At 35.1% G+C, this 14717-nt stretch overlaps 3 protein-coding genes across 3 annotated transcripts in view; 2 read left to right on the top strand and 1 right to left on the bottom strand.

Moving 5' to 3' along the window:
* The first annotated feature begins 5285 nt into the window (after window positions 1-5285).
* LOC117685401 (uncharacterized) lies at window positions 5286-7073 on the top strand. The gene is made up of 2 exons (XM_034459779.2): window positions 5286-5681; window positions 5893-7073. Exon 2 carries the CDS (start codon window positions 5904-5906, stop codon window positions 6984-6986), a length of 1083 nt encoding a protein of 360 aa, XP_034315670.2. The 5' UTR covers window positions 5286-5681; window positions 5893-5903; the 3' UTR covers window positions 6987-7073.
* Window positions 7074-7107: 34 nt separating this feature from the next.
* Window positions 7108-14717, bottom strand: part of LOC105320144 (uncharacterized) — a 77240-nt gene continuing 69630 nt past the window's right edge. The window contains exons 4-5 of the mRNA XM_066070712.1: window positions 7369-7467; window positions 7108-7245 (exon numbers count right to left, since the gene is read on the bottom strand). Of these exons, the coding sequence (XP_065926784.1) occupies window positions 7222-7245; window positions 7369-7467 (123 nt within the window). The 3' untranslated portion in view covers window positions 7108-7221. The remainder of the gene's footprint in view (window positions 7246-7368; window positions 7468-14717) is intronic.
* LOC117685394 (E3 ubiquitin-protein ligase TRIM9-like) lies at window positions 9028-12750 on the top strand. The gene is made up of 2 exons (XM_034459766.2): window positions 9028-9317; window positions 9544-12750. The coding sequence occupies exon 2, from the start codon at window positions 9577-9579 to the stop codon at window positions 10756-10758; it is 1182 nt and encodes a 393-aa protein (XP_034315657.2). The 5' UTR covers window positions 9028-9317; window positions 9544-9576; the 3' UTR covers window positions 10759-12750.

Genomic DNA, 14717 nt, shown 5'->3' with positions numbered 1-14717 from the left:
AACAAATTTATCAGCAGATTGGTTCTCTGTCAGTGTTATCCATAAAAACAGAAGAACATGTCCACAAAATGGATTCTCATGATAGACCAATTATAAATGTACCACGAATAATCACAGATATAGACACAGAGTATGGAGAATTTAATAAACTAGGCGGTGTGTCCTGTCTGAGTGATGAGGAGGTGTGGACGCATGGTCGGGACAACATGATGAGACTCTACAACCTCCATGGTAAACTAGTGAAGTCAATCCAAACGAAGTCATGGCAGGTACCAAATGACATAGCAGTGACACAGAGTGGTGAACTAGTTTATACTGATCCCTATCATAGAACTGTGAAAAAGGTGAAGAATACACAGATACAGACAGTGATCAAACTAGAGGGTTGGATACCTGGCTTTGTCTGTAGCACCTCCATTGGTGACCTTCTGGTTGTCGTGATCAGTCTTGGTGAAAAAGAAACAAAAGTGGTGCGTTACTCTGGCCCAATAGAGAAACAAACAATTCAATATGATGGCAAAGGACAACCTCTCTATTCATCTAATCGTCTCATTAAACACATCAGTGAGAACAAAAATCTAGACATCTGTGTAGCTGACTATGGAGCCAATGCAGTCATAGTGGTCAATCAGGCTGGGAAACTCCGATTTACCTACACTGGTCCGTCCTTTGCCACCAGGCAACCATTCATTCCAGCTGGCATCACGACAGATAGCCAAAGTCGGATCCTGACAATAGACGAAAACAACGACTGTATCCACATCCTGGATCAGGACGGACATTTCCTCCGCTACATAGACAACTGTCATTTACAGGGTCCATTAGGTTTATGTGTGGACACTAGAGACAACCTCTTTGTGTCTGAGAGAAACACTGGCAAAATAAAGAAAATCCAGTATTGCATGTAAACAAACAGTATTGATAAATTTCTGTATTTTTGTATGTTGTAAATATATACAAAATCTGTTTACATTTCAAGAGTAATTATATTAAGTTTAACACTATATACATGCATGCATAAAAATATAAATATATTTAATTAATCTATTAATATATTAAATCTAAATAGAATCAATCCTTTTATCAATTGCTGAAAGAATCCGTCACACAATAACCATGATAATAATGAATATGTCAACATAAAGATACTGTAAACATTTTCAGTATGTTGACATATTCATCATTATTGTGTGGTGACATATTCATCATTATCGAGTATATATCCAAGGTCTGACGCATTATGGTACTAGGAATGAAAAATGTATGTACGGGTATCACATTACAGTATTTGTTAATTAGTCTAGAGTAAAAGAAATCGGAGAGGATCCTGTAAAACCCTTGGTGCATGCATATATTTTGGCAATCGTAACAGCCAATATGATAAATTTTAACACACGCACCTTTTGAAAAAAAATCAGTAGTTGAAATGTTCCTGTCAGATCCACACCCGTGTTATAATTTATGTTCACTCAAGCATGCAATTTAAATACCTCGCATATACAGGTAAACATTTGGTCATTTTTGTCGGGATTTTAACATGCATGCAGGTCTCAAAGTGCAAGTTGGTTTTATATAAACTTTAGTGAATTTATTAAGGATTCAGATCCCAGAGCGGAAAAACTGGCCACCAATAACTTATACCTTCCCGAAATTAGAAACAAAAATGGAAAATACACCAATGAAAATGGAGTTGCATTTTTAGTTTAGAACTTGGTTTGCCATTGTGTAATAGTACCGTCCTAAAAACATAGGTGTTCACAGATTACAAAGCTCACTGAGACGAGGCATCACCTTTATGAGACATCACCTTTATGAGACCACCTTTATCATAATATAATTATGAAAACCATACTTTTTTATCTTGGATATTCATTGATACTGTTTCGATACAATATCATATATCATCTGTTAAAAAATTGTATGACAATCATATGTTCATTTCATACGGTATTTTAAGATATAATATTTATCAATACAATTGTCACAGCTGCTCTTTAATGTTAACGCAAATCATTGTTGTTGATAAAATGAACAACTCAGCTGTTGGGTTCTTGTATTTATATTTTTTCAATTCATAGAATTGATGGTGATCTGTAACAATAATTATCACAGAAATTAATACAATAAAATACACACTCACACAACTTAGATTCACGCATTAAATATATTTTAAGATGTTTGAATATTATTAACATAATAATGTTTTAAATAATTAATTATTTCAGATAACTCAGATAACTCAGGCAACTGCGGTAAAAGAACTTACCGAAATGACATATATTGACATCATAAGAACTCTCACATGACCCAAACACCTTTGACATTAACATGATCACTTTAAACAATTCTTGATTCATTTTAGGTTGCTGAAGTTTTTGACCGATCGGTAAATAAGGTAGAACTATATCAAATAGCCATCAGTTTCTCTAGAGCTACATGTATGACTCTCGTGCGCAGATCTGAATGAGGATGGAGGAATCAGAACACCCCCCCCCCTCCCTTCCGCCTTTGGAAATTACAAATTTCTAAAATTTACATATGTATAGGAAAATTATCGAAAATAGGACACCCCCCCCCCCGGAAAAACATAGATATCCCTCGGATTAGATTGCGTTTGACACATGATTGCTAATTCAGTAACTCAAACTTTCGATATGTATATTCCACAGTACATGTAGGAAAAAAATTAAAAACATATATCAGCTATATGTTTACCCAGGAGCACGAAACAGCGTGATAACATGCCCATATAATTATTATACATTGTAAGAAAGCAAAGGTAACTATACATCGTTAAAACTTAAGTTTACTATAAACTGTGGTTGCCTGAAGTGCTCTAAATTTATTACAGAGAGAGTATACAGACTGTTAATATTCTCCATATCTTTTATACTTCCAAAAGATATATTCTTTATGAATCAATATTGCACTTCTTAATATACATGTATCATATTGATATCCTGTTTACTCGCTGCCTCTATTGTCAGTACAGACTATTAAGAAGTCTCACAATCGTATCAGTATCTTCTTTAAAGATTTGACAGCTTTGTGAAACAACTAATTTGACATCTTAGGTATAAACATACAAAGAAGTGAGGGCACACACACACACACAAACAGGCATGCACGCACGCTCTCTCTCTCTCTCTCTCTCTCTCTCTCTCTCTCTCTCTCTCTCTCTCTGTGTAATAAATTGTACCATAAAGAACAAAAAGAGCTATGGTGAAAGATTGCTCACAATTATATAAATAGTGTCTTATTTGGATGATATACAGGATTGTCTTAAGAACAATGATTTCATTCAATTTGGGTTATTTTTTCATATACTGTTTACTTGTACAAAGAATTTTTACAATAATATCATTTATAGCTTGTAAAGACCCTGTCACACCAACATGCATTCCCACAGAGAAATTAGGAAGTTTTAAAATTCATGGAATCGCAATGTGGGTGTAAGGAAATTTCTTTAAAAATTGTACAAAGTTACAAATTTATACGAAGTTTTTACAAGAAAAATATGTCACGGAGCCCTCTCGGCGATCGAGGCGTTTCTACAGAGCTCCCGTCGTGGAACCGCGTTCTCAAGTAATTCAACTTGTACTTTGGGATTGATTGCATGCGGTATCGCTGAGTGTCCATGACGTACCTCGCATTTACTGCGTGTTCAGTGCACCGACTGCGTGCACGAAAACATTCCTGGAATCTCCGATGGAATAATAATACAATTTAAAAAATATATAATTTTTTTTAATATAAATGAATAACTTACACTTGAAAATGTCAGTGTAAATGAAGACGACCGATGCATTTCAACAGAGCGGCATATACTGCGTTTTCACAAAGTTCTACTTGGTGACTGACTGCGCTCTCGCCGATGATCCGCCAAGCACTCATGATGTGCTATGAATTTTCAAATCACGTTCACGGCGTGCTTGGTGCACTTCAGATATTCTTCAGGTATGGGTATATACATTTTGATATGTACAATTGTAAGCAAAACAAAAATTTTCAACTTTATTTTGTTAGTGTAATTGAATAATTATTAAAAACATCGACTGAAAATTAGTTGTTTCAATAATATAACTAAATTAAAATGTAATTGATATATAGTTTTGGAAATAATTTATAACAAATCAAAAATCGTAGTGAACGGGTCTACAAAAAATGGCCCATCTTAGTTTTTAAAAAACCCAGAAGGCCTCGTAACATTTAAGTACAATGGCATGAATCAAATGTACGTCCTTGAATAGGTCATGAAATAATCGAAAATGCTTCTTTTTATATCGTTTGGTAATATTTACTATATTTCTTGCTATTGTACAACAGCCATAATGATTGTTAAAGATTTTGTAGTCTGGCTGACAACGAATTAGAAACATCGCCTAGGCCCTGTTAGACGTTGATGAAACTAGAGGAAACGCAAAAAAGTGCAATAATCGTGAATGCAGCGTAAACGAAGGACTCTGTGCAAGTGCAATCCACTGATCACTGCTTCTATACTGCGATAATGTGCGTTACTTGAGCACGCCAACGGAGCTCCTGTGGCGCTGTTGGAGACCTACGGCGATGTCGCTGCAATTCAACTTCGTTTATTTTGCGTGTTTATTTGAGCCACGGCGTGCATGCTCAAAGTGAGCGCCATCGCATGGCGTTCTAAGCGATTCCATTGCGACATATTTTAAAAGATGCTGCTGCGTTGTTGCTGTGCCGTAGGAAACTCTACTGCGTTTACCTTAACGCTTTACATTTTAAGGACGCAGCAGGATCGCCTTGAGGATGCAGTCCCGGTGTGACAGGGGTTTATCGCTGTGATATCCCAAAATACTCCGAAAGTTTTCCATGTAAGCGCACTCGACTTATCACCGCGTCTTCATATAGTGCGATTATGTGCACGTGCGTTTCTCACGTGCGCCGACGGTGCGGTGCTGCTAGAGATCTTCCCGTTCTGTCATGGTGACTCCACTTCGAATTCGACTTCGAATTCGTTTCTATTGCATGCTAATCAGAACATCCTCAAAGTACGCGGAGTCAAATGGCGTTCTAATGACCCTTCCGTGATAAATTAAGATTCCGCTGCGTTGTTGCGCCGCTGTAGGGGTTTCTACTGGTCGCACATCTGCATTCTGAATTTTTTATGGAGTCAGCAGGATTACCTTTAAGACGCAGCCCGGTGTGGCAGGGGTTAAACCAGCTAAATTCATCGGTAACTCCCGAGCAAAAAATAACAATTTTAACTAGTAAATTTGGAAACAAGAATTTTAGTTGGATGGGAGTCGTATCTTATCTCAATGACGACAATGTTATTGATATAATTCATGAAATGCTGACGTAAACCAAATATATCTTTTATTTCACACCCAGCTTGATCTTGCTGTAGGCTTGTCTGTCTGATTTAAACACATTGATTTTGCTTTCCACATTGATGCATTATATAACATACCGGTATTTTACTCCTTTGCATAAAAACTTGATTTAAAATTCAACAGATCTTTAAAACTTCATTATAATAAATCGATTTTGACACATGGGTGCTCATTCGTAAATTCGGACGATCAATATATATACCACGGTAAATGTACATGTCATTGAATGAATGTTAAATTTATCAGCTATATTGTTTACCCTGGAATACGAGATGGCGTGATAAGATGTACGAATATTAATGATAACAAACTTTTAAGGTAAGTATATATCGTTAAACCCTGTTGTTTTATGTACATGTATATTGTAAGTTGTTCATTTTTATGAGAGAGAGAGAGAGAGAGAGAGAGAGAGAGAGAGAGAGAGAGAGAGAGAGAGAGAAGCAGACACTCTTATCACTTTATTCAATTAATTTGAATATAAAAACATAAATACGCTTATCAAACTTTATTTTAAATGGACTTTTTGTAGATTGTTTTACGATGGTTAGCCACAAACGACTCTTGAAGTCAGTAGTATTCCTCATATTTCTATTTTCCATTACCAAAATTTACTGGACCATGATGATACGCCAAGGCAATCAAAGTACTGATGTGATAAGAAGCAAATTAACGATGATGTGTCAATATAATGAAACAGGGACAGATTTCAATGCTTCAAAATTATCTCCCGTGCCAAAACATTCCCTGAAAAATGAAACAACCGAACCAGTGTCTCCTGAGATTGCTGAATTCTTAACGAGACTTAACAAGACATTTTGTGAGGACTTCTCGGTGTTAATTCTGACACCCATACACAACAGCGAGAGAGATATAGAAAACTACGTGAATCTTATCAGAACGTTGAATTATCCTAAAAGTAGACTCTCGGTTGTATTGGGGGAGGATGGTAGCAACGATAGGACGTTTTTGAAAGCACAGAATGCTGTAGATATATTTAAATCCATTGGTCTGCGCAGGGCGGACGTCCTCCATTTTAACTTCACCGGAGGACTAGAAACAAACAGCTGGATGAAAGAACATTCTTACGTCAATCAATTTCAAAGAAGGAGCCATTTAGCAAGAGCCCGAAATCTGTTACTCATGGCTGCTTTGGGAGACGAGGATTACGTCCTGTGGATGGATTCCGATTTACGCAGCGTTCCTCCAGACTTGATACAACAGATGATACATGTATATGTAAACAAGGACGTTGTGACGGCCTCGTGTCTGTTCAGAGAAAACAGTGGTCGTCTGCGAATTTACGATAAAAATTCTCGGCGGGAAACGGAGGAGTCTTTGCAAAGACAACGGAAACTTCCCCAGCAACAACTCGTTGTAGAGGGCTATGGAGCTTCGCTGAGGGTTTATTTACCGCATTTACAGGGAGAGGGGAAACGAGTAGTTTCAATTGATGGCGTGGGAGGATGTAGTTTAATGATAAAAGCAGAATGTCACCGAAAAGGTCTTTATTTCCCGGAAAAATTGTTCCAAAGACACGTAGAAACTGAAGGACTTGCAAAATTGGCAAAACATATGGGATACGGTGTTTATGGTTTGCCATTTCTAAACGTTTTTCATTCGTAACAAATTACATCTAATAATTATATATAAACCAATTAAGTACTAAAAAAATGATATTGTATTTGTTTGAACAATTTTATCAACAAAAACGTTAAAACCTGACAGAACATCCGTAAAGTTCAAAGCGCATGCCCACGTAGTTGTTAGCGTTACTGGACTTTCGGTTGAAGTCGACCACGTTTATTCTAACGAATCGAGCAACGATGGGAGGATCAAGGGTTTGCAGTTTAATAGTGTTTTAGTCAGTGTTGCCGCTGAAATACTGAAAAGAAGAAATATAATTAATTTGAAATGAAAACATATTGACTCAGTTGGTTCTTATAGTGAGCTTGATTGTTACATTGTCAGTGCCTCGATCATAATAACTAATCCTTCCCCGTTTTACCTTTTTCTGACATTGCTCTTGATAGTCCGTCCACTGTACATCGTCCTGAGAAAACTGTACGGTATAGTTTGTCACCCGTACGTCACAACACGGTGCACCCTTTTCAATAAAACAGTTTTATTTAAAGAAAGTAATCTTCGAACAAAAAAATTGTTTTCACAATAGACATTTTAATCAAAACACAATAAATTTAAAAGTACCATACGAGTAATCAACAAGTATATTATGTACTTCATGAAACTCTCTGTGTCGTTTAGCGGCAACTTAACGCCATGGACGATTCTTACCTGAGTCGCCATCTTAGTGACGTGTTTCTTCTCACTAAGGTCTACCCGAATCTAGTCCTGTGACCTAGATTTGTCATTAGTGTACCATCCAGCTTGGCTGTTGATATTTTTTCTCAATCAAGCTTTGCTTATTAATAATCAACGAAAATTCCTCCAAAAATTCCGAATATCATTTATTTTTTTTTATTTTACAATCTTGCGCATGTGCATTACATTCACGCTAAATAACGAGAAGCTCTTTATTTTATGTTTCCACAATATCACATTTGCAAGGATAAACTCAGAGACGATAACACATATGCGTGTAAATTTTAATTGGAATTTTTTTTCTGTTCATCAAAGAAAATACGGGAGATAACTCTAACACAGTGCATTTACTATAAAAAAAATCCCGAGAGTTTCGAATGTCAACATGGTGTGTAAAAAACGTTGTTGATGAAATGTTGAATTCTGTAATTATATAGAATTAAACTTTTCGAAGAAAGGTATTTACAACTTCAAAATGGTTTGTTATGAACAATTTGACTGTTATTTTTAATGCAACTTATTATTTTTTTCCAAAATCGTTTTGGAGCGATTCTGCAAATATCTGCTACATTATGGGTAAATGGGAGGCATTTTAACTGTGGTGAAGGCTTTTCCCCACTTAGACTTACATTATTTCAACTCAGCATTGTAGTGAAATTAATAGCAATATTTTAGGCTTAAAGGTTGGTTATGCAAATGTCAACAATATATACGGTGTGGCGATGTATCTATTTCGTAAATATCCGATATCATATGGTATGTCAACCCGTGCACGCACGGGTCAAAATCTAGTAGATTAATATAATTGTGGAATCACGATAAGTATGATAAGCAGAATTTGACCAAATTACGACCAAATGGATGTTTATATTTTTCATAAGTTTACACAATAGTGTATGCTATATTGTTTATTGAATATTTAGGATAGTGAAGAGGTTATTATTATTAATTAAAGGCCTTATTTTACAGATGCTAATTGAAAAAAGGCAGTGTTGATTGAATGTCAAGGGAAATGTGTTTTTGTGTTGTAAGATATTTTAAACAAAGCATGAATAAAACAATTTTGTTCCGTAAATAATAATCATTCTTTGTTTTGTTATGGAAGGAGTGACGCTAACGTTCAAGAGGACTGATTTTTAATGACAGATGAATCTGATGTTGACTCCTAGGCGTAAACACAAGTGAATTATGTTTCAAAAATATCTATATTTTAAAAAATACATGTGCAGATCCAGAATTTTTTTTCCCAGAAAGCGGGCGGCGGGGGTGAGGGGGTCCGACGGTTATTTGATTTTGCCGGGGGGGGGGGGGTCCTGAGGCATATAATTTTGTCAATTTTTAAAATCATTTTAAAAAAAATTTGTTTTGCAGGGGTGTGTGAACCCCCCTCCCCCTTGATCCGCGCATGATAATAACTCCGATTAAACATTTCTTGTTTGGACCTTTATCAGATAAACAGTCGAACGTCGTAATTGAATTTTGACCGAAGGGGGAGGGGGGCATGCACCTACTAGGTAGTATCCATCACTGCATTATAATCTCGTGATATACATAACCTGGAGACCGCGTCACACTGCAATATTGTTCAGCCTGAGAAAGTAAAATACCAGTGAATCGCCTTGTTAGAGAGGGAAGGTTTGAATAGTTTGTTTACGTATCAGAAAAATATGATTTAAGATAATTGTGTGAACAGATATATCTATAGATTTTATCAGAGAAATCGTCTTTTTTAGTTGTAAACACTAAGTAAACTGGTTTACGTGCACATGCAAGTTTTTTTTCTGCGAGTTCAAGAAGTAGATCGCTGTACAATTGTTACAAATTGATAACAAAATGAATAATCGGTAAATTCTATTTCCAGACCTCGATTAAACACACATCAAGGTGTCTGAGCATGGACCGCCGTACTTGGGCCCAGGATGTGTTACGGTGTCATCTCTGTGATACCCCCGGCCCCCCTATGTACTGTGACATTTGTCACATACATCTGTGTAAAGCATGTGTGGGTGAACATCTATCCGATGAATCCAAAGATCACAGAGTAGTGCCATTTAAAAAGCGGGGCTTTGCTCCTGAATGTTTGAAACATTCCCCAAAATTATGTGAACTTTATTGTGAACTTTGTAACATCCCTATATGTTTAGAGTGTGTTTCCTCTGGTGAACATCTAGGACACAAACAGGTTGAACTCTTGAAAAGTCTAGAAGCAAAGAAAGAAATATTACAGACAGATTTACAAGAATTACAAACATCAATTTTTTCAAAATACCAGGAAATTGCAATTAACATTCCAGTTCAAAAAGCTGAACTGAACAAAAACTCAAAGAAATTGACAGCAGCTATCGAAATACATGGAAACATTTTGCACAGAGAAATAGACGCTGCTATTAATAAACCGAAATCTGACGTGGACGAAATGGAATCCAAACACCTGGATGCCATAAAAAAGCAGGAAAATGAAATTAAGCACACTCTGTCTGAAATCACACAGAGAATTGTTGATCTGGAGAAATTATTGAAATCCAATGATGTTAGCGTTTTTCTACCTATAAATCCAGAAATGCTGAATTTAGCAGAATGCCACCTAAACTCACAGTTTCATTACCAAGATTCACTCCTCAGAAAAGAACAGATTTATGAGCAGATTGGATCTCTGACAGCATTATCCATCAAAACAGAAGAAAATGGATACACAATGGATTCTCCTGGTGCTGAGTCGTCTTTCCTTGACAAACCGATCATTGAAGTACCACATATCATCACAGATATTGACACAGAGTATGACAAAATTAATAAATTACGCAATGTGTCCTGTCTGAGTGATGATGAAGTGTGGACGAGTGGTAATGACAACATAATCAGACTCTACAACCTCAATGGTAAAATAGTGAAGTCAATCCAAACCAAGTCAGGGGAGAGGCCACAGGACATAGCAATGACACAGAGTGGTGAACTAGTTTATACTGATCTTAAGGACAGAACTGTGAACATAGTGAAAAATACACAGATAAAGACAGTGATCAAACTACAGGGGTGGATACCTATGTCTGTAGTACCTCCTCTGGTAACCTTCTAGTTGTCATGGATAGTATTTATCAGAAACAAACAAAAGTTGTCTGTTATTTTGGCTCCTTAGAAAAGCTAACGATTCAATACGATGACAGAGGACGACCTCTCTATTCATATAATACTTTCACCAAATACGTCACCGAAAACAAGAACCTAGATATTTGTGTAGCTGACAGTAAAGCTCAAGTAGTAGTTGTGGTCAATGAGGCTGGGAAACTCCGATTTAGATACTTTGGTCGACCTTCCTCTTCTACCAAGAAATCATTTGATCCAGCCGGCATCACTACAGACAGCCAGAGTCGTATCTTAATTGCAGACTATAACAACAACTGTATCCACATATTTGATCAGGACGGACAATTCCTCTGCTTCATTGACAAATGTAGTTTACAGCATCCATGGGGTTTATGTGTTGACACCAGAAACAACCTCTTTGTGGCTGAAACCGTCACTTGCAAAGTAAAGAAAATAAAATTTTGCATGTAAGCAGTTTTGATAAATAAATAAGAAAATTATATTTCAATTAGGTTGCATGATTTAGACTGTCACTTTAGAAGTAGTGTTGACCTTCATATATTTAAATCAAAGAATAATGAATTATTCCTTGAGTATTATGAGGTGATCAAACAGGGTTGGGGTATTTAAATATCATAAACATATATCAAAAGTTTACTAGCTTGCTTCTAGCTTTGGGGCTGCTCTGAGGATATGTCAAAGACTCTTTTAAAAACGATGATAATTAGGTAATATGATAACAATTCAAAACATCAGAAATAGTATTACTTGTACGAGGAGCAGCAACACTCATTCACCACATCCGAGACCGAAGACTCGACAAAGTGGGTCAGTGAGTCATGATCTCGTTAGTAGTGAAATATGAGTCTAACAACTCTCGGACTGAGTTAAATAAAATGATGTGAAATCTTATTGAAGGTTTGATTCTCCCTGGGATCAGTGAAACAATGAAGACATTTTTGAGAAGTCCAGAAAGTTAATGACCTAGAGTAGATTTCTGTTGTAAGAATTAGAGAAGCCATTTAAAGCAATTTAATGCAGAGTTCATTGACAGTGGCTAGTCAAGACAGTTGCACTGTAGTGGTTATTTGAGATTAAGAGAGCACCACTCAAAGTCATTTTGGAGAGATGAACTGGTAAAGAAAATCTAATAAAGGTGAATCAGAAACATGCATGTAAATACCAGAGATCTCTGTTATTTATGTCTTTGGATCAATAAATGAATAAAGTCATTGCACGAGTAATTGTTTATAAACTTGTAATAAATTCAAACATAGATATATCTGTTGATCTAATTAATAATAATTTTTTTCTTGGGTGCATATTTTAGCAATTTGTCACCCAGAATTGTATATGATTTTTTTTAAATTTTAATTTCTGCAATTTCACACTATAGCTTATCTATTTAGGTATATACAACAATATAAATGCATGTTACAGATTAATTCACATTTAAAACATACTGTAAAATATTTGGGAGGAAGGCACCAGAAGAAAATATTCTTATACTGTATGTTTCAAACAAGAATATATGAGACAGTATTAATTTGTTATGAATGAACGTTATGAATTTTAATTAATTATGTTTGATATGATGTATAGTGAGATGCATTATTGTTATAATGATCCATTTTAATATGTATCATGATATTGTTAATTATAGGAATGATTGTATAAATATATTTTCTTTCATTGCTATTGTGTTTGATATGAACAACTTACAAATAACGTGTGCTTTTTTTTCTACCTTTCTGTGTTTTATTTGCATTTCTACACTCTTAATTTGAATTTGATGATGTACATGTACTCCGAGTCTTTATTGTTTTTCCATGTTATGTGATGCTGTGTATGCATTACATAATGACTTGACAAGAAATGTACAGAAAAACTCTTTGTTTAACTATGGCTGTTTATTGAGCTTGCTGATAAATAAAAATGTTTTTTGAACATGTTGTTGATACTTTTGTTAGTGATGCCAAGGAAAGACAACTGTTTCATGATGGTTTATAAGTTGAATGAAATTTAGTTTTAAAGCATGCACATTTCTACATACGTAAGTTATCATTAGTCTATGTGTACATGTATCCAATACTTTAGTGTGGTGAAGTAATGCATGGATTGTTTACAAATCAACAATGTAGCAAAATCTGGTAATCATTGAAGAAATCAGCAATGCAAAAAAAATCGATTGTGTTTACCTACGTGTATAAACAATGCAAAAGGTCTAAGACTTATGAATGCATAAATAAATAAATGAATATGATTTGTTCACATGGGCAACATTCAAGAAATATTCATCACTTTCCTTCAAACGCGATGGTGGTTAGGACTACAACAAACTTCCTACACCGCTGACTATCTGTTGGGTTTGTGTCTCCACCGTTCTTTTCCATGATGTTCCTGACCTCCCTCTCTGTCTCCTTATCTCTTGCTGGGTTTCTTGGCAGTGTTGTTCTTGTTGTTGACTGGATGTCTTTTCCGAGCATCTGCGCTATTCATCTCCTCCATTGCTGTCTGTTAATGGTGGTACCCACTTCTTCCTGATGACAACTATCAGGCACGTAGCATCTCGTTTTTGAGAGTTTTTTTTCTTGAGGGGGGAGGGGGAGGGTCTTGATAAGCAACAGCAACAAAACAAGACAACTTCTCAAAATCATGGTATTTTTTATGTTAAGGACATTTTTGATAAGAATGGAGAGATCTATGATATTTCTTATTTAATGAATTTATTGAGAAAGAGAAATAACATTCTTTGTGAATATGTAATGCTTAAGCAGGCAATGAAGGAATGTATAAAACTATTTAACTTTTCAAATGCAAAACATGTAAAAAATATTGTAATTATTATTTTTTGCTTAAAAACAATGTACAATTGTCAATTCATTCTTTGAAAAGCAGTTTTTGTTATTCTATACTAGTAAATTCAAAATTTCTGTACCCATTGTATGAATCTATGTGGGAAAAGCTTTTTGATCTTGAAACAACAGATTTCAACTGGGAAAATATTTATTTTTCTAAAATTAAACAAATGTATGAAAATAATATTGCAGAATTTAACTATAAGTTACTGCATTGTATTGTAAACAATAATTTGGCAGTAAGCAAGTGGAATGAACATGTATCTCCACTATGTGATGTATGTAAATTAGTCGAAGATGCACAACATTTGTTTTTTAGTTGCGAAATGGTAAACAAAATATGGGAACGAGTAGGGACTTTTTTGCATCTCACAATAACATGGAAAACTATAGTCCTAGGTTTTTATAAAGAAAATAATATTCATACAGTTATGTTGAACAATCTTATATCTTTTGTATGTTTTACAATAATATAAAATGAAATGTAGATTTGATAATGAAATTATGTCAGAAAGAAACCTTATACAAAAACTAAAATATAATCTTTGTTTACAAAATGATATTTTTAAATATGCGAAGAAATTTAGATCTAATAATAATAATATGTTTACTAACTTAGGAAACTATTTGTGAATGAATATATTGAATATATGATGTACATGTTTCTTTATTATAATATTTGTTTTAATAAAAGAGAAAAAAAAAACTTCTCAAAATCATAAAAATCAAAGAGGGAGGGGGGAGGGGGCAGAGCATAGCGTACATATAACTTCATATAACATCAATTTTACTGTTAATTTTCTCTCTTTCATTACCATTTTTACATGCTCCTAAAAAAGTTGGGGAGGGGGGCAATCTCATTTAATTTACTTTTTCATATGTAAATTTAAAAAACAATGTTTGCAGCGAGAAAAAGTGTGGCGCCCCCACCTCCGATGCTACGTGACAGTCTACTCTTTAACTCAGCTGGTCTTTATTGGAGGTAAATAAATACAAAATAATTGCATACTAGAATAAATGGTGTATGAAAATTAATGAGTGAGAAAAAAACCCGGAACAAATCTCTACATCAAGAGAAGATATTAAAGTGTTA

This window comes from Magallana gigas, chromosome 9 (assembly GCF_963853765.1).
Source record: "Magallana gigas chromosome 9, xbMagGiga1.1, whole genome shotgun sequence".
NCBI lineage: Eukaryota > Metazoa > Mollusca > Bivalvia > Ostreida > Ostreidae > Magallana > Magallana gigas.
Note: the sequence above shows the minus strand (reverse complement) of the source record. Positions and strands in the feature narration are given on the sequence as shown.